The following is an 18,840-nucleotide window of genomic DNA, read 5'->3' as shown; positions in this document are numbered from 1 at the left end:
GAGAAGGAGGCACTTGGGGAAAGGGGGTGCACTGGCTTGTGGAGTCTGAGATGCCTGTGCTCACTCTGAGGGAGTGCTCCAGGAGGACCCAGCTAGAAGCACAGGGTTGGAGCTCAGGGCAGGAGCGGGGCTGGCACTTCCGTCCAGAGATGGAGGCTCACACCAAAAGACACCAGGAGGAGGCAGAGGAGGACAGCACTAGGGGGGGCCCAGGAGGTGACCAAGTCTGCAGGGCCGGCAGGGGACCTCAAAGGAGGCGCAGTCTGAGGAGGGGGAGGAGGAGGACAAGGACGAGGATCAGGAAGACAGAGAGCCAGAGAGAGTGGTGCTCCAAGACCCTAGAGTGAACCTGCCAGTCCGTCAAATGCAAAGCATGGTTCAGCAGTGGGAGCCAAAGAACTGCAGCAGAGGCCATGGTCTCCTCAGTGAGGGCAGGGTCTGTGTGGCACGGTGGGCAGAAGCCAAAACACAGGGAGTGGAGAGCAGGGCAGCAGATGCAGCCAGGGAAACCATTCATCAAGAAGCCTGGCAGTGCCAGGATACAGCTTGGCATTGCCCAGGAGAAAGTCCTTTTCTAAATGAAAATCTACTTACTCTCCGGTTGTTACACTTCAAAACCGTGTAGAATTTTTCTGTGGCCACATGCTTATTGGGAAGTGCTATGACAATGGCAGGGACATAGAAGTCAAATCCTTTGGGTATCGCAATTTTGGCAAACACATAATCTCCAACCTGCAGAGGAGAACATAGAGCAAATATTTTGCTTATGGATTGTACAGACAATGTTAACATAAGCAAGTTTTAAAATACGCCAAGGCAATTGGCAAGTACTGATGCTAAAATTCAAATACATGCTTTTTTTCTCAGTTAAGAAAGAGTTCTAAGATTCTCTGGGCTCATTGGGCCACATCTGGAATTTTGTGATCAGTTTGGGAAGCCCCATTTTGGTAGGACTTCACCAACTGACAAGGACCAAGGGTCTGCCAGCAAGACTGTGAGGGTTCTGGAAACCACACCCTAAAGAGACTAGTTGAAAGAACCTGGGCTGTTTGTCATGCAAAGATAAACAGTGTCCTCATCTGCCAGAAGGGCTGTCACCAAGATGTAGAAAGGGAGAGGTTTGTTTATTGTTGCTCCAAAGCACACACCCAGAATCCAAGGGTAAAAGTCGCAAATGGAGAATTTGCAGGAGAAAAAGGATCTTGTGGAGGGACATGCAGAGGCTGCGGGCCCTTCTGCATCGTCAGGGTACAAGAGCACTGTTGTGTTCCAGCGCTCTGACTAGGAAGCAGCAACAGAGGCCCAAGGATGAATTCTCCAATTCCTCCTCCAGCGCTTCTCCTCCGGGCTCACACTGGGCAAGGCAGCAGCAGGGTGCTCTGCAAGGATTTCCCTCTAATCCCGGGCCTTGGAGCTGGAATTAGGAACGTGGCAAGAGGATGAGCCAGACATGGCACAGCTTTTATGAGTTTGTGAGCAGATGAGAACACATTAGTCTGGCCCAACTGAGGCAGGAGAACAGGGTCTGGAGTCAGGGAACTTAAGGTCAATTCGTGCTGACTTTCTAAGGCTGAATCAAGGGAAGAACCAGGGTCTGGGGCCAGGGAAAGCACCAAGGTCTGGGGGCAGGGAAAGCACCAAGGTCTAGGGGGCAGGGAATCTGGGGCCAATTTGTGATAATTTCCTAAAGTTAAATCAAAGGGAAAACATCTGGGTCTGAGGCAGGGAACCTAAGGCCAATCACTGCAAACTTCCTAAAGCTAAACCAAAAGGAAAAACCCCATCTCCTGACGCCAGATAGCAAAGGATCAAAGGCCAGTCTCCCTGCAACCCTCCCTTTCCACCCCGGCTCAGAGGGAAAGGGAGTGTGCTTTGGATTGGCCACAGGCCAAGCAGGGGCCATCGCTTCTTCTGCATATGGTGCTAATTCACCTCAGCCTTTAATTAGCCACAGACCAAATCCTTCATCCAGATAAGGGGTAGTCCATAGGAACCTCAAAAGGATTACTTAAAACCCAGAAATCTTTGTAATGGCGCCCTTGAGCCTCTTGCTCGGGCCCATTCCCACCCTGTGGAGTGCTTTCTCACTTTAATAAATCCCTGCTTTCGCTGCTTCGTTCCTGTGTTCTGTTCCTTTGTTACTTTATTTGTGCATATTGTTCAATTCTTTGTTCAAAACACCAAGGACCTGGACAACTGACACTCATGGCCTTTCCTCTGGTAACACATCTGTGGAATGCACATTTGAGCTAACTGTGCATTACGGTATCACCGTCTGACATCAGCTGATTACACTGCTAAGGAAAATGCTGCCTCTGCCCTTGTTATTATGTAATAGAATAGAATAGAATGGAATGAGATGGGATGGGATGGGATAGAATAGGAATAGAATAGAATAGAATAGAATAGAATAGAATAGAATAGAATAGAATAGAATAGAATAGAATAGAATAGAATAGAATAGGAGTAGAATAGAATCTTTTGCAGTTAAAAGTGTCCACGGTACTGGCAGCTACAGCAATGTCCTTCCCTCAAACTCTATTGTCTTGTAAAGGGACAAGGACCTCAAGGTGCAATGCAAACAAGTCTGTGCAGCCCTGAGCTACATAACAGGGAGTCGGCAGGTCAGGGTCACGAGCAAAGAAATCTCCAGGCGACAGGTCCCAGAACAGGGGCCATTGTTCTTCCTGCCCAAACACACCCTCCCTGCAGGAGCCCGTGTAGGTTCAGCAAAGGGCCAAAGAGTGGCCTTGGCGTTCTCTGTTATTCAAAACTCTGTGGATGGTGAAAAGGGGCCCCAGAACACATCAGGGACTGGGTACCTGGAGCAGCGGGCAGGGCATGGCGCCCCCCACAGGCATGATGAAGGAGGTGGACACGACCTTGGTGTCTCCGTAACTGAAGCCCACCAGTGCTTGGGTGCGGCTCACACACTTCTTCACAACCCCTGGAAGGAATCAAAGAAAACATAAAATATAATGACAAATAACATCCCTTCCCTTAGGCTTGTGCCATCTTTCTGGCCATGCTGAGTTTTAACACTTTGCCTGTTTAAATCAGTGTGCCCCTTTGATTTCTCCGGCAGATAATCTTGGGCACCATAGGATGCCTACTGGGTTGACCAACTCAAAGTGGTGCACATGCCTGGTCTGGGCACCCGCTGAGATAAGAACCAGCGAGAACGGATGAGACCTGTTCATCCTGCGCCATCAGCCTCCATCCTGACAGAAACGTGGGTCCTGGAAACAAAGATCCTCTTCCCGAACACTTCCTACCACCTGATATTTTCATTTACTTTAGCCCTATTTTCTTCCATAATACTTAAAGATAGAAAATACATGTTGTTAATTAAATTGTGAAAGTAAAAAGGAAATATAAACTCCCATCCAAATTGGCTTTGCATCTGACTAGACTGAACATACTCAGCTTCCCCAAAATGTACAGCTGAAAGGAACGAAGAAAAAAGATGTAAGGCTGGGCGTGGTGGCTCACACCTGTAATCTCAGAACCTTGGGAGGCTGAGGCAGGTGGATCACCTGAGGTCAGGAGTTCAAGACCAGCCTGGCCAACATGGTGAAACCCTGTCTCTACTGAAAATACAAAAATTAGCTGGGCATGGTGGCGCACGCCTGTAATCCCAGCTACTCGGGAGGCTGAGGCAGGAGAAATGCTTGAACCCAGGAGGCGGAGGTTGCAGTGAGCTGAGATTGCATCATTGCACTCCAGCCTGGGCGACAAAAGCAAAATTATGTCTCAAAAAAAAAAAACATGAAAAAAGAGGTAAGAAGTTTCTTTTTTAGTTATACTAAAGAAGTGCATGATAGATACGTAAGGTTGGTGTAAAAGTGATTGCAGCTTTTGCCATTAAAAAAATGACCAAAATTACTTTTGCACCAGCATAATATATATACATATATATACGCACACACATTATTTAATTATATAATAATTTTGTTATACATTTTAATTAATATAATTATTAGAATAGATTATCATGCTAGGAAAAGAAAATACCTGTGTTAAGATGCACATTTTTTGTCATTTATCCGACTTGAAATTTATCTTCCCATTAAAAAGGGATTCTAAACATTAAGGGGGAGATGATGACATTGGACACCTCCCCCAGCAGTATCAGCTGCTCACAGACCCTCATGGAGACAGAAATGAGCAAGCGCGTCCTGCTGGGCTCCACAGCACGTGCTGCAGCAGCTCCCCGGTCCTGGCTCACGTGCCTGCTAAGCAAAGCCCCGTGTCCTCTCATGGGGCAAAGAGACAGCTGCTGATTTTCATCTTGATCCATGTGTCTTGTTTTAAATGGCCAAAGGAATGAATTTTTTTTTGAAAAATGCTCACACTCAAGCCAGCTTACCATTGTGTGTTTTCTGATCGGACTAAAATGTTTAATTTGGGTTTTGAAATATTTACACATTATTCACACATTTTCTACCATAAACTGACTTCACCCTTTTAATCAGAAAAACAAATACTACCTTTTAGAAATAATTTGTATTCTGGAAACAAGAGCCGCTCCTGATTGAGAATCAGGGGACTCGTCTCCTGCCACGCACTGTGTCCCCGCGTCCCTCCCACGGCCCCAGGGAAGGGTCTGGGCTGCCACCACAGCTACATTGGCCCATGTGACTCTCTTCAAATCCTTAGCCTTTGGGACTTAGCAGTATCCAGTATCAAGCCTACTAGGCAGTTTTTCAGTTGTTTGCCTAAATTGAGAAGTTGTGACAGAGCCTGTGTAGCCGACGAAGCCTAAACCATTTATCACTGACTTTCTTCTTTGGACCTAAACTTTTTGGACTGTTATGATGACTTCTTTTTAGTTCCTTTAATTTAGCTTCCTTCTTTGTATAATTTCTGTGGATATGGGTCTCTGTTCATCTCCAGAAATGAGCACAGTTTCTTACGGTCTGTCTTCAACCTGGCCTTGTGGGCCCCCATGTGGCCACACTCTGGGCAGCTGGAGGGCCCAGGACTGGCCTGTCCCACCACTGCTAAGCCTCTGTACCTGCTCCTTCTCCATCTAATTAAGGGATTGCTACCATTTCTCTCTGTCCTCAGCCTTTAGAGGTGAGGCCGTGTCTCCCAGCTCTGAAATCTCTGGGACCTGTTTGAGGACCTCGGCTCTGGAGGGTGGCCAAGCTGAAGAACCTCCACTGCCTCCCCTCTTTCTCTGGGCAGAGGCTGGCGGGCCCAGAGCTTCCACTGCCTCCCCTCCTTCTCTGGGCAGAGGCTGGCGGGCCCAGAGCTTCCACTGCCTCCCCTCTTTCTCTGGGTGGAAGCTGGTAAGCCCAGTGCCTCCCTGGGGATGGGTCGGCTCCCTGCCTCAGTCGGGGTTGTCCTGTATTCAGCTGGAGAAAGGGCCTGCACTCCTATGGAGGCCTTCAGCAAAAATGCTGCGGGTGCTCAGGGGTCAGAGAATTGGTGTCACAATCTGAGTAAACAGTGGAAGTCAGTTTGTTTGGTGAAAGATGCATGAGTGGTTCTGAACCTTTGCTCCAAACAGGTTTTCTCAGGCTGGAGACTGGATTTTTTTTTTTTTTTTAAACCTTTGGCTCTAAGAACCTTCTGATATACAAAGCCTGGCTTAAATTCCACCTCTTCAAAAAGGCTTTCACTCTGCTCCAGCCAGAGCATCCCTCCAGCTGCCCACTCCTTGGCAGTGTCATCCTTCACAGTCCTCATGTCCGCTTCTCCCTCCAGTCTCGGAGGTTTCCTTTCTACCCGCTGTGCTGACTTTTGCTGCTTTGACTTGCTGTGAAAGGTTCTAAGCTGCTGTGAAACAGAAAGCAGCTCCCTCCTCCCCAGGAGAGGAGGCGAGGTGTTTATCCCTACTCCTAAGAGGAGCTCTCACATCGGATGCAGAAAAACTCTTTCCATGGAATTAACAAAGGGCTGTACATCATCACATTTAATCTACACAGCCAGCTTATGAAGGGTTTCATTGTTTTAAATCCCGTTGGAGAAGACAGGGACACCGAGGTGCAGGGAAACAAAGTGATTGCAGTCGTGTGGCCAGCAGAGGCAAGAGGGCAGAATTCAAATAAATGAAAACACAGGATTTTTTGACCTGAGTTCATTACACCTGAGAAAGCGTTCCGTTTTGTCCCCTTTTTCTTCATGACAACTTGTTCTTATGGCATACTGCAGAAATCACTGTGGATTTCCCGAAGTAAAATGCTGCTTCTCACCGAACAACAGGAAGGATGACCCAATTTCCACAAATAATGATTTCAAATAAGGGTTGAAAATGTGTCTTCCTCCTTGCCTTTCGGCATCCAGATAAGCCAGGCTATCGCTCTGTACAACACAGTCATTTCCTCAACTGGATCACCCACGCTGACCCCTGGAATATCCCCACCACAATCCCGACGATGGTGGCAACAGCCAGCCTGGCCAGCTCTGCTTCCGCGTGGACCTGGCCTCGTGTAGTGGACGCCCCAATCCAGGGACTCCAATCTTGCCTTCTGCTGAGGTGCATTTTAAAGTGAGCTGTTTTTTTTACTAAAAATGTTTAGGAGGTTTTGAACAACAGTTACCAGAAAAGGAGTCACCAATGACGTCATGCCTATGCTCTGCAACATTCTATTTGGCCTTCTTTTTTTTTTTTTTGCGTGAGGGAAAATAGTGACTCACAGTGAACAGGTGATCTAAATTAACATCACCAATGAGGGCAGGTAAGCATCACGTGCCTCTAGACGGGATGACCCAGAGGGCCACAACATCACTTAGGCAGTATCCTGGCTGGGAATGATAACCTGAATCTAATCTAACCCAAATTGAGGAACATTCTATAAAATAACTGGCCTTATGCTTAAATAATGTCACTATCATGAAAGATAATAGGAAAGGCTAAAGAATGGTTCTAGATCAAAGAAGGCTAGAGACATGTCCACTAAATGCAACACATGATTCTGGGCTGAGACCTGTCCTGGAGAAAATAAATGTGATAAAAGCCATTATTGGGACAATTAACAAAATCAAAATATATAGATTAAATAAAAGTACTATAATAGTGTTACATTTTTTGAATTTTCTAACTTTATTGTGGTTATATTAAGAGATTATTCTTACTCTTAATACACACTGATGTGTTAAGGGATAAAGTAACATGATAAATGTTACCTAATTTCTAAGAGTTCAGAAAAAATAAGGTGTGTGAATGTAAGTATGAAAGAGAGAGAATAAAATAATACATGTGATAAAATGTGACCAAATGTTGAAAACTGGCAAATCTGGGTAAAGGGTATACTGGGGTTCTCTGCATTATTCTTGTGACTTTTCTGTATGTTTGAATTTTTAATAAAAAATAACCATGAAAGTAAAGTTATTCCCAGTCAAGGAAAAGATCAGGTGACTGGGGAGAGAGGGCACAAAAACTAGGCTTATGGAGATAACCCATGCACTGCCACTTAATCTGGCTGAGTCAAAGTTTACTACTTAGACACTAATCAAAATTACCAGTTATATGACTAAATTCAAATATTTCCTTCAAGCTGATTTATTGAAGTTTAATTACACTGCAAATTAAAAATTCCTGCTTAGTCAGATCCCATGTAGCTGTTGGGAGTATAGTATGTACTTTCTGCCTCTAATTGCACATTAAAAAAATTTCCGTTGTGGCCTCAGGCATTGCACATGGTCATGGTATTAGCCCCATCTCCTCTACTCCCCACAGTAGGTCTTTAGAATTTTCTCATCACACAAGCATGGTGCTGGGTAGAAGTTCGAGCCATTCTACATTTCTCTGGGGCCCTAGCCAGCAAAGTGACCCCAAGCCCCTAACCCAACCATTTAGAATCCAGTCTCTTTTAGCATTTTCTTTTCTCTCTCTTTTTTTTTTTGGAGATAGAGTCTCACTCTGTCTCCCAGGCTAGAGTGCAGTGGCAAGATCTCGGCTCACTGCAACCTCTGTCTTCTGGGTTCAAGCGATTCTCCTGCCTCAGCCTCCTGAGTAGCTGGGATTACAGGTGCCCACCACCACGTCCAGCTAATTCTGTATTTTGAGTAGAAATGAGTTTTCACCATGTTGGTCAGGCTGGTCTCGAACTCCCGACCTCAGGTGATCTGCCCGCCTTGGCCTCCCAAAGTGCTGAGATTACAGGTGTGAGCCACCGCACCTGGCTCCACTTTTAGCATTTTCATTCGACTACTAGTTTAGCCATAAAACTCTCTCCAAGGCTCAAATTCAGAAAATCAAAATTTCTCAAGCAGGGGTGGCCTTCTATAATCACCTCTTAGAAAATCTGCACCCCAGAGAAATGGAAGATTCCCAGCCCTTGTAAAGAAGAGTGTCATGCCTTAGCCTATGCGCTAATCCCAAGTGCTGGGATCCATATTTACTCTCGTCCAGGCAACTCCCAAGCACATTTATCACATTTCAAATAACCTGTCCCTGATATCAGTTGTACATATGTGCCTGCTGGAAACCAAAAATCCTGCTGAAGTATTTTTTTCTCACCTAAAATATTATTCAATTAAATTTAAATAATAATTATTCTTTTAACTGTTGATAGATAGATCATGCCTATGAAAGGCCAGCTACATATCTGCAATGTAATCTTTTTTTTGAGACAGAGTCTCACTTTGTCGCCCAGGCTGGAGTGCAGTGGCGTGATCTCACTGCAACCTCTGTCTCCCAGGTTCAAGTGATTCTCCTGGTTCAGTCTCCCGAGTAGCTGGGACTACAGGTGCCTGGCTAACTTTTTTTTTTTTTTTAATAGAGATGAGGTTACACCATGTTGGCCAGGCTGGTCTTGAACTCCTGACCTCAAGTGATCCACCAGCCTCGGCCTCTCAAAATGCTGGGATTACAGGTGTGATCCACCACACCCGCCCTGCAATGTAATCTTTTTGCCTGACAGAGCTTCCTCAAGGTTTTCTCCCAGTTCCCTTTTACCTACAGACCCTTCCCATGATTTCAATGATGACTTTTGTGGTTATGTCTCCCAAATCTCTGTCTCCAGACTCTAGACCCACATCTCCAACTGCTTGTCTGATATCTTCATCTGGTATCTTGCAGGCACCTGCAATTCATCATGTTGCAGACACATCTCATTGTCTTTCCGTCCACACCACCATCTCCTGTAGGTACCACTATCTATCTACCGCCCGAAGCCAGGGACCAGAGAGACATCCTAACCCCTTGGTATCCAATCTTCACACAGCAGTGGGAGAGAGCTTCTGAAAACTTCAAATGTGATTGTGTTTCTCACTGCTTTAAATATGGCTCTCATTGCCCTCAGGGTAAAGTGCAAATCCTTAATACGACCCTTTATGCATAGCCCCATGCTTACCTCTCTGCAGAGCTTTATCATTTCCACCTTTCCTTCTCATTTTATGTTCCAGCCAGAATCAATTTTATTTCTCCAGACATAGATGTTTTTATTTATTTCTAAGTCTTCACACGTATTATTGTCACCATCCATGAAACTCGCTTCATACCTCCACCCCCTGCTGAATTGCAGCTAGCTGATTCCTTCAGGGATCACATCCCCCAGGAAGTCTGGGGCAAACCTCTGAGGCCCAGCTATCCCGGTCTCATGGCCCATCCTCCACTCCACCCTGAGGCCTGGGCACCGCTGTTGTTTCTGCTTAGAACTCCCCTCCCCAGTCTCATGGCTCGCCCCACCTCCTTTAAGTCCTTATTCATATGTCACCTTCCCCAGGAACTCTTCATTAACCACCAGATATAGAATCAAAACCCTCACCCGGACATTCTCAACCCCATTTGTGGCTTGATTTTTCTCTATGGTACTGTATCTGACACATCACATATTTTATCTGTTTATTTCATTGCTTGTCTGTCTCCTTTAAGATGTAATCTCCAAAAAGCAAGAATGTTCATCTGTTTGCTTATACCATTAGACCAGTACTTTCAAAATATTACATACATGCAACGCAGTAAATGGGTAATAAAAATTTGTTTACTAAAAAATGAGAAATTAAATTAAGTGCATTTTTCTGGCTACTTTTTTGGGGGGCCCAAATATGCTCATTTCATGGCTGGCCAGAGATATTCCACTTCCTCTCTGTGAAAAGTGGACTAGCTCGGGCCAGCTCATGAAATGTCAGTGTTCTAGCAAAAGCACAGATTGAAACTTCTTGTCCCCAGTATCAAATTATTTAACAAAAGCCTCACAAAATTAAAAAAAAAAAAAAAAAACTACCTGGAAAATAAAAGCCATTTTCATCACATCTTGCAATAACCTTCTGTCCTTTGAGGGGATCTGGTCTTTTTGATTTGGTTTTCTTTGTTGGATTTCCTTGCAATTTCTGTTGCTGAAAAAGACAAAACAGGAATAATTGATGAGAAAAAGTGAATGCAGATGGTGAAAATGATAAATACTGGGTAGCCTAGTGATATGGTTTGGCTCTGTGTCCCCATCCAAATCTCATGTTGAATTACAAGTTCCAGTGTTGGAGGTGAGGCCTGGTAGGAGGTGGTTGGACCATGGGGGTGGTTTAGCACCATTCTCCTAGTGCTGTTCTTGTGATAAAGTTATCAAAAGATCTAGTTGTTTGAAAGTGTGTGGCACCTCCCCTTTCACTCTCTCTCTCATGCTGGCCATGTGAATATGTGATTGCTTCCCCTTTGCCTTCTGCCATGATTGTAAGTTTCCTGTGGCCTCCCCAATTGTGCCTCCTGTACAGCCTATGAACTGTGAGTCAATTAAACCTATTTTCTTCATAAATTACCCAGTCTCAGGTAGTTCTTTATAGCAATGTAGAAGCAGACTAATATACCTGAAATTTTCTACTGAGAATCACATTATAGAAGAATTACAGAATATCCCCATACTATACACTCACTTTGGAGCACTTTCTGCTTTATGTTAATTAAATGTTACTATTTTGGCAAGGGCAATATCTGCCCTCCACAACTTTTGTACTTCAGCTCAAGGTACAAGGAGAATTGGATGAGTAATTGAAGAAAAGGAAAATAAAGAAAAATTACATATACGACTAGAATTCCTGACATTCTTTGACAGTCTCAAAGCTGGAGAGCAAAGACTACACCAGCACCATGACCAGCACTGCTGCCTTCCTAGAACAGTGAGTGGTAAAGGGGCCCTTCAACAGAAAAGTCCACTAGCAACTTCGAGAGAGACAAGCACTGAAACATAGTGCTTTACAGAAATCCAATATCCCAGCCCACCTCTTCACGACAAAGGAGAACCTTTATAATCGCTGTCTCACAAAGAGGAAAGAAGTCCATGGGCTGAATTGGCTAATAAATTAATTATCCTCATTCCTTATATCTGCTGGTTGATGCAACAGTGGATGCTAGAAGTCAGTGGGGTAGAGCTTTCAAAGTTCTGAGAGAAAATAACTTTCAATCTAGAATTCTAAACCCAGGCAAACTATCAATCAAATGGAAAAACAAAGAAATTTCTAGTCATATCCCTAGGTAGAAACTTTCCCTTCCCATTCATCCTACATTAGGAAGTTACTTGGAAATGCACTTTTCCAGTAAGAATAACATGTCTGCACAAGTCACAGACAGTAGGAACTCTCCCAGGAGAAAAGAGAACTTAGAAATCTTGGAAATATATGCATATATATATATATATATATATATATATATATATACACACACATATATATACACATATATATATACATATATATATATATACACACACACAAGCACGCATATATATATATCTAACATATGAAAAAATAATGATTCAAACAAGTAACATAATTTTACATACTGAAGGAGAAAAGGTAAAGAAATCCTTTTGCTTGATGCTATTAACATTCTTCAATTGGCCAGCGTATCACCTAGGACCTTAAGGAAGGCATATACTCCTGAACTGTGACTTGTCCCAGTATTGAACAATATTTACCCAGTTAGAATAGTACAGATACTTTTTTGTGTTCTTTTAAATGAAAAATTTTGAACATGTACTGTGAACCTTTGGAAAGAGTACAACAATGACAACATGATGGTTTAAGTGTAGGTCTTGAAAGGTTGGAATGAAAGGGGAAAGAAAAAGCATAGATATTACCACCATGTGAACTCAGGAATTGAAGAAGTTATGCAACTAGATAGATCAAGAAGTAGAGGCTTATGTATATTAAATAAAATGTTACAAATGCAGCCAACAGAATAAAAGATAATGTAAATATCCAATATTAGGAGTGGGAGACAAAGAGGGGAGGGATGAGAGTAAAATTATAATATTTTTCATATAGTGGAATAAAAATTTTAAATATAGCAAATCATAAAATAGCGAACTATATGAAACACATACTTTGATAAAAATTAATAGTTAATCTGGAAGTCTCACAGAGGAAAGAGAGGGAGAAGACAATGCCTTTATTTTCTATATGAATGAATTAAAGTCCTGGACTACCCCTTAGGTACACATGTGCAGAAAACACTCAAAGCAGCACAGCAAAGGCTTTGAGAACTGAACTACAATGTAAACCATCGCCCAAGTCCCAGATTACCAGTATAAACCTTGAGTGATGCATGCAGACTTAAGCTGTGAATAGCACAGCCTTCTAAAACTGAACTGACATGGAAACCACTGCCCACAGACGGTAAAGCAGAGCTTGCAGTCTAAACCTAACCAAGTCTGATGGAAAAAAATTAAATCTCCTTCAGAGAATTTAAACAGGATCCAGAATCTTAAAATATAATATTCAAAATATTCAAAATGTCCATTATACAATAAAAAAATCAACAAACAAAAAAGCAAATATGACCGATTCTCAAGGTAAAAGGCAATCAATAGAGTCCCAAATTGGGAAGACTCAGATATTGGAATGATCAGATAAAGACCTTGAATTAGCAATTATAACCATAGTCTATGAGGTAAAGGGTAAATACTCTTGAAATAAATGGTAAGGTAGTTTTTTGTTTCAGCAGAGAAATAGAAACTATTAAATTAAAATGGAAATTTTAGAAGTGAAATGTATAATATCTGGAAGGACTCAGTAGCAGAAATGATAGAATTGATATAACAGAAGAAAGAGACCATGTACTCTAAGACAAAACAATAGAATGTATCCAATTTGAAGAATGCAGAGAAAAAGGATCTTTAAAAACGAACAAGGTCCTTTTCCTGTTACAGATAATTTCTTCAAAGACCAGCTCAGTTATAACCTTTCTGGAACAATGTCACCCCCAGGTAATTTCAGAAAAAGAAAGGAAAAGATTGTTTTGTTATTTCCAAATGGCACTACATGAATCAAAGTTGGAGTGAATGTCATGGCTATGTCTACTACATGCAGAAACTACTAGCATCATTTTGACTTGTAAAGTCCAACTCTAAAGTTCCATTTTTTTATGCTTGATGACTGTTAACAGAAATATCCAATCCCCATTCATCTCTCCCTTCAAAATCCCCTGTAGCCTTCATTCCATCATCCAGAATAGTCATTATTTTTAATTCCCAATCAATTTGAGGACAAATGTTCTTGTAAAATATATTAAAATGAATTACTAGCAAAATGAAATAACATAGCAGAGAAAGAGCTTGAGTTCTAAGTAAAATCTATTTAAGGATTCTGAAAAGCAAACATGTAGTGGTAAAAGGATCGGGAAAGAAGACAAGAACTCAAAGTACCACCAAGCTAGTGGTGGGTTTACTATTTGTTCTCTCTAGTGTCTCTTGGCCTGGTCCAAAACCCAGAAGTAGGCACAAGGGTCCAGACAGAGAGAGCTCTAGGAGAATCCTAGAGTTCTAGCTTAATAAATGGAAAAAGGAAATCCTAACACTCAGAAAGAATACAAAAATTGTCCCCTCTTTTTATTCTCCATTCTCACACCTCAGTCACCAAGCAATCCTGTGGCAGTGCAGCAATGTTTTGAGCCTAAAACTCTAAAGGAGGCTAAATCTTCCTGTCTGATTAGTGCCATTGTGATTTTGAGAAGGTGGAGTGAAGTCCCATTGTTGTCTCTCTCTCTCCCTTTCGCTCTCCACCCTCTGTTTGGCTCCAGATGCAAACACAATAAATAGAAGCTACTGAGCTGGGTGTATATTAATAAACCCAGATTTCTGGATGGAGGACTGAAAAGAGAAGCCATAGGGAACTAGAAATTACTGGGAAGATCATTGATATAGAAAAGAGAAGGGGAATCACTAACCCAACACCAAACCAGACAAATATATCACAAGAAAAGGACACTATAGACCTATATTCCCCATGAATGTAGATGCAAAATCCATAAGAAAATATAGCAAATAAATCCAGTAATGTATAAGAAGGATTATATACAATGGCCAAGTCGGATTTGTCCCTGGAATGCAACACTGGTTTAACACCCATATTAATAGAACAAAAGATAACAATTAATGTAATATACCATATTAATAGGATAAAGGATAAAATAATATGATTATTTCAATACATGGAGAAAGAGTATTTGACAAAATCCAACACCCTTTTATGATAAAACTCAACAAACCAGGAATAGAAGAAAACATTCTCAATTTGAGAAAAGACATCTATGAAAAGCCTACAGTAAACATGATACCTAATTTAGAAAAACTAGATGACTTATCCTTAAGATGAGAAACAAAGTAAGGCACTCTCACCACTTCTATTCAACATTGTATTTGAGGTTCTAGCCAGTACAGTCAGGCATAAATAAATAAATAAATGTCTCCAGATTGGAACAAGTAAAACTGTCTTTATTCATAAATGACATGATTCTATATGTGAAAACTCTAGGGAATTCACCCAAAAACTACTAGAATTAATTAACAAGTTCAGCAAGGTGTCATGTTACAAGATAAATGTACCGAAAAAATCAACTGTATTTCTATGTATTAGCAATGAGCACTCTGAAAATGAAATTAAGAAAAAAATTCATTTATAATAGTATCAAAAAAGAATATATTTAGGAATAAATTTATCAAAATAAGTGGAAGACTTATACACTCAAAACTAAAAAATATCATTGAGAGAAATCAAAGATCTAATAAGTAGAGTGACATACCATGTTCATGGATTAGAAGACTTGATATTATTAAGATAGTCATTTGTTCCTAAACTGATAGACATTACAATTTATATTAAAATCCCAGCAAGTTTTTTGTTTGCTTGTTTTCGGATTTTCTTTTTGTTGTTGTTGCAGAAATTGAGAAGTTGAATCTAAAATTTACATATAAATGCAGAGGACCCAGATGACCCCCCAAAAAATGTTGAAAAAGAACAAATTTGGACTTGCTTTTTTTTTTCTTTTGAAACTTACTATACCTACTGTCATCAAGAAATTGTGGTACTGACATAGGATAGTGATATGGATTAGTGAAACAGTACTGAGTCCAGAAATAAATCCTTATATTTATAGTCAATAGATTTTTGACACTTTGGAACAAAGTTTGGCAGTTTCTTAAAAAATTAAACAAACTTACCATATGACCCAAAATATTGCTACAGTATTAGATACCTCATCAAGAGAAATGAAAATTTATAACCATAAAAAGACCTGTATATGAGGATTCATATCAGCGTTATTCATAATAATAAAAAGGTAGAATTAATTCAAATGTCCATTAACTGGGGAATGAATAAACAAAATGTGGTATATCCATACAATGGAATATTATCCAGCCTTTTATTTATAAAATGCATAGAAAAAGCAAATATATAGAGACAAGTTGATTAGTGGTTATCCAGAGCTGAGAGTGACTGCAAATGGGCATGAGGGATCTTATTAGGAGGAAGATAATGTTCTAAAACTGGATTGTGGTAGTAAGTTGAAAACTCTTGTCAATTTTATTAGAAGTCATTGAGTTGAAATAGGTAACCTTCATGAGGGTACAAATTATACTTCTACAAATCTTTTTTTTAAGGTAAAAATGTTTTTGGTTTGCTCTACATAACCCTCATAATATTTTGCATATACTGTAGTGGGCTGAATGACTGAATGAGTACAGGAGCTTCCGAATCCATCTACAAATCTAAAGATAAACCACATAGGACTTTTTCTCCAAATTGCTACACTGCTGAAACTGGGGATTTTCCATCCTAGATTTTTACTCATTTTTTTTCTTTCTTAACCATAAACTTATTATAATTCTTGAGTCTCTTAAAGAAATTAGTCCTCCATCCCAATTGGAGTGCCTAGCAAAATAATTCTCAAGTGTCTCCTCTTTTCAGACCATCAAATGCTCCTCTTCTCCATGACACAAAGTCCAATATAAAGTGTTTGCCCAGACATTTTGATGCCACCTTTTTGCAGTGATATAGCTATATAGCTATAGCTATGTATTTGCCATGCTATAGTTATATCATAAATAAAATATTCAATGCATACTTTATGAGTTCATTTGCAGGCCTCCTCTTAAGAAAGTCTCTAATTTATGAGGCAGTTGGCTATAAAAATTTAAATAATTTCAGGCAGTCTGAACACCCTTTGCTCTTGGGTCATTATTCATGTTCAATACAGTTTAGGTTCTGGAAATAAGTGGGCTCATTTCCATGGTGCCCTGATATGACTGGGTTCTGTTGTAGCCATCTATCATTTGGACCTGTTTGGAGATGCTTTTTAGGTTCATTAAAATAAGTGGAAATATGGTTTATAACCTCAGAGATGAAAACTTAAGAGCCACGTCCTCAGAAGTGGAGAACAAATAAGCTGAGGGGTTAAGGTCTCTTACAGGGACTGTGGGAAGTCTTCAGACCTGGGTTGCTTGTAGCCTCTGCAGCCACGGACAAAAATGGATGGTGAACTATATTCTTTTGTTTACGATGCTCACATTTAGCCAGATTTTGCTTGGGTCCCTCCCTACTTGTGGAATTTGCACATTTGCTGAGGCAATCAGTATATCAAAGAGAATTCACCATCACTGGTGGGTGGTGAATGTCACCTGCTTATTCCTGAGCTTTCACCCAGAGGAGAAACCTAAGCACTCTTTCTAGTGCAAGGTTCAAAATGGCATACTGTGGCTTGAAATGACCTCAGAGGAAGGAGCTGGACTAGGAGGCAGGAGAAACAGGATTGGGTGCTGCCCACCTGGCTATGGGACTTTGGGCAATCTTTTAGCCTTCTTGGGCCTCAGTTTCTGCATAGGCAAAGTAAGGCAACAACTAAATAATCTCTACCACTTCCTAGTTCCCTATTTCTGTTTAGGAGGGTCTAAATCTACACTCTTGGAGAAACTGTCAAGATGTATGTATAAGGCCAGGATGCAAGCTTGCTACCCTTGCTGGCAGTTCCTACAAGATGAGAGAAATGCACCAGCCACAACTGAGAACATGAGTAGCACAGTTTTTCCATCTTCATACTCCAGTGGGATGCCCAAGCACAGCTTCCTACAGTCATTTCTTCAATGGAAGACTGTGTAAAGTGTTCTAATAATGGATAGAATTTAGAGTTTTCAGAATCTGGAGCCTGCCATACTAAATCAACTGTTACTTAAAAACCTCACTTTTCCATAAAGTTTAAAGCCTTTACGGAAAAGCCACCTTGCTTCAGGTCACCAGTGTTCATGTCAAAGACCAGCTGGCTGGGAAGATACTTTGGTCACCAAGACCACCAGACAGTCTCTCTGTCTCCAGACGAATAAAAACCTGATTCCGCAAAGATGTCCACATCGATTCTGGGAAGGCATTTCTCCCTCTTAGATTTCATTAGTATGAGAAGTCATTTCTTAGAACCTATGCCTAGATACATTTAGAGTTCCTTTTTAAAATTCTGAATGAGTAGAGTCACATAATTTATTTAACTAGCCCTCTTTCATCTCTAGATTCCAAATATTGATTCTCTCCATTTCTTAGCCAGAAGCTAACCGAGGAGATTGCTTTCCACATTTTCAGAATGGGTTTAAAGGTATAAATGTGGGAGGTGAGTTGCCTAAAATAATCAGATAACTCTTTTTTTCTATAGTTGTCACTCACTTCCCAATTATTCTGATAGAGAATAGCCATTCACTCTGTGAAGAGCTTCCCCCTGCCTGGGTGACAATGAATGGTAGCAATGCCATGGCATTCATTCTTAGCACTGCAAATGATGCCTAAGAAAATGTCTTTCTAAATGGTTACAAGTATCACTCCCCTTCAAGTCATTTATACACCTGTAAGTTCACTGGAAAGGACAAGGACAGATACTAAAGAACATTGTAAAAGTATTTCATGTTGGCTGTGAACGGTGGCTCACACTTGTAATCCCAGCACTTTTGGTGGCTGAGGCAGGTGAATCCCTTGAGACCAGGAGTTTGAGACCAGCCTGGCCAACATGGCAAAACCCTGTCTCTACTAAAAATACAAAAATTAGCTGGGTGTGGTGCCGTGTGCCTGTAATCCCAGCTACTCAGGAGGCAAGGCACAAGAATCACTTAAACCTGGAAGGCAGAAGTTGCAGTGAGCCGAGATCACACCACTGCACTCCAGCCTGGGTGACAGAGTGAGACTTTGTCTCAAAAAAAAAAAAAAAAAAAAAAAAAGTAATTCATGTTTACTCTGCTTTGTTTCCAACTGTTATTACTATTGGCAAGAATTCATTTCTGGTTGATTCCACAGCATGGGACTTTATGGAAGGAACTATTCACCATGGTCTATATGATGATTCGTTTGCATCATGGCACAGTCAATTGAACTATACCACAGATGAAGCACAATGGCCAGCTTCAATATAATGGTTCATCCCACAGAAACAGAACATAGGCTTCCCAGGATGAAAAGACATCTCACCGGGGCAGCTAGAGGTGCCATCCCTTCAGCCAGAATATTGACAACTTTATTCCAGAAAGATGACATCCTGCTGGTTTTGAATTTTGCCAAAGACTTTGGGGTGCCGTACAGTTAACATCAAAGATGTTAACTTTGATGTTAACAAAGATGTTAAGATGCCCCAGAGGCCCATCAGGG

General features: G+C 41.4%; 1 protein-coding gene across 6 annotated transcripts in view; it reads right to left on the bottom strand.

Annotated features, from left to right (window-relative positions):
- The window catches only part of VWA3B (von Willebrand factor A domain containing 3B), a 224,625-nt gene that overhangs the window by 12,078 nt on the left and 193,707 nt on the right, over positions 1–18,840 (bottom strand). For all 6 annotated transcript variants that reach the window (XR_008522064.1, XR_008522066.1, XR_008522065.1 and 3 more), the window contains 3 exons: positions 10,179–10,290; positions 2,823–2,947; positions 595–732 (listed from right to left, as the gene is read on the bottom strand). Coding sequence is in view for 3 of the 6 variants with exons in the window: in XM_024242354.2 (XP_024098122.2) it covers positions 595–732; positions 2,823–2,947; positions 10,179–10,290 (375 nt within the window). In the remaining 3 variants the exon portion in view is untranslated. The remainder of the gene's footprint in view (positions 1–594; positions 733–2,822; positions 2,948–10,178; positions 10,291–18,840) is intronic.

The sequence above is a fragment of the Pongo abelii genome, chromosome 12 (assembly GCF_028885655.2).
Source record: "Pongo abelii isolate AG06213 chromosome 12, NHGRI_mPonAbe1-v2.0_pri, whole genome shotgun sequence".
Classification (NCBI taxonomy): domain Eukaryota; kingdom Metazoa; phylum Chordata; class Mammalia; order Primates; family Hominidae; genus Pongo; species Pongo abelii.
This window is presented reverse-complemented; position numbering and strand designations above follow the sequence as displayed.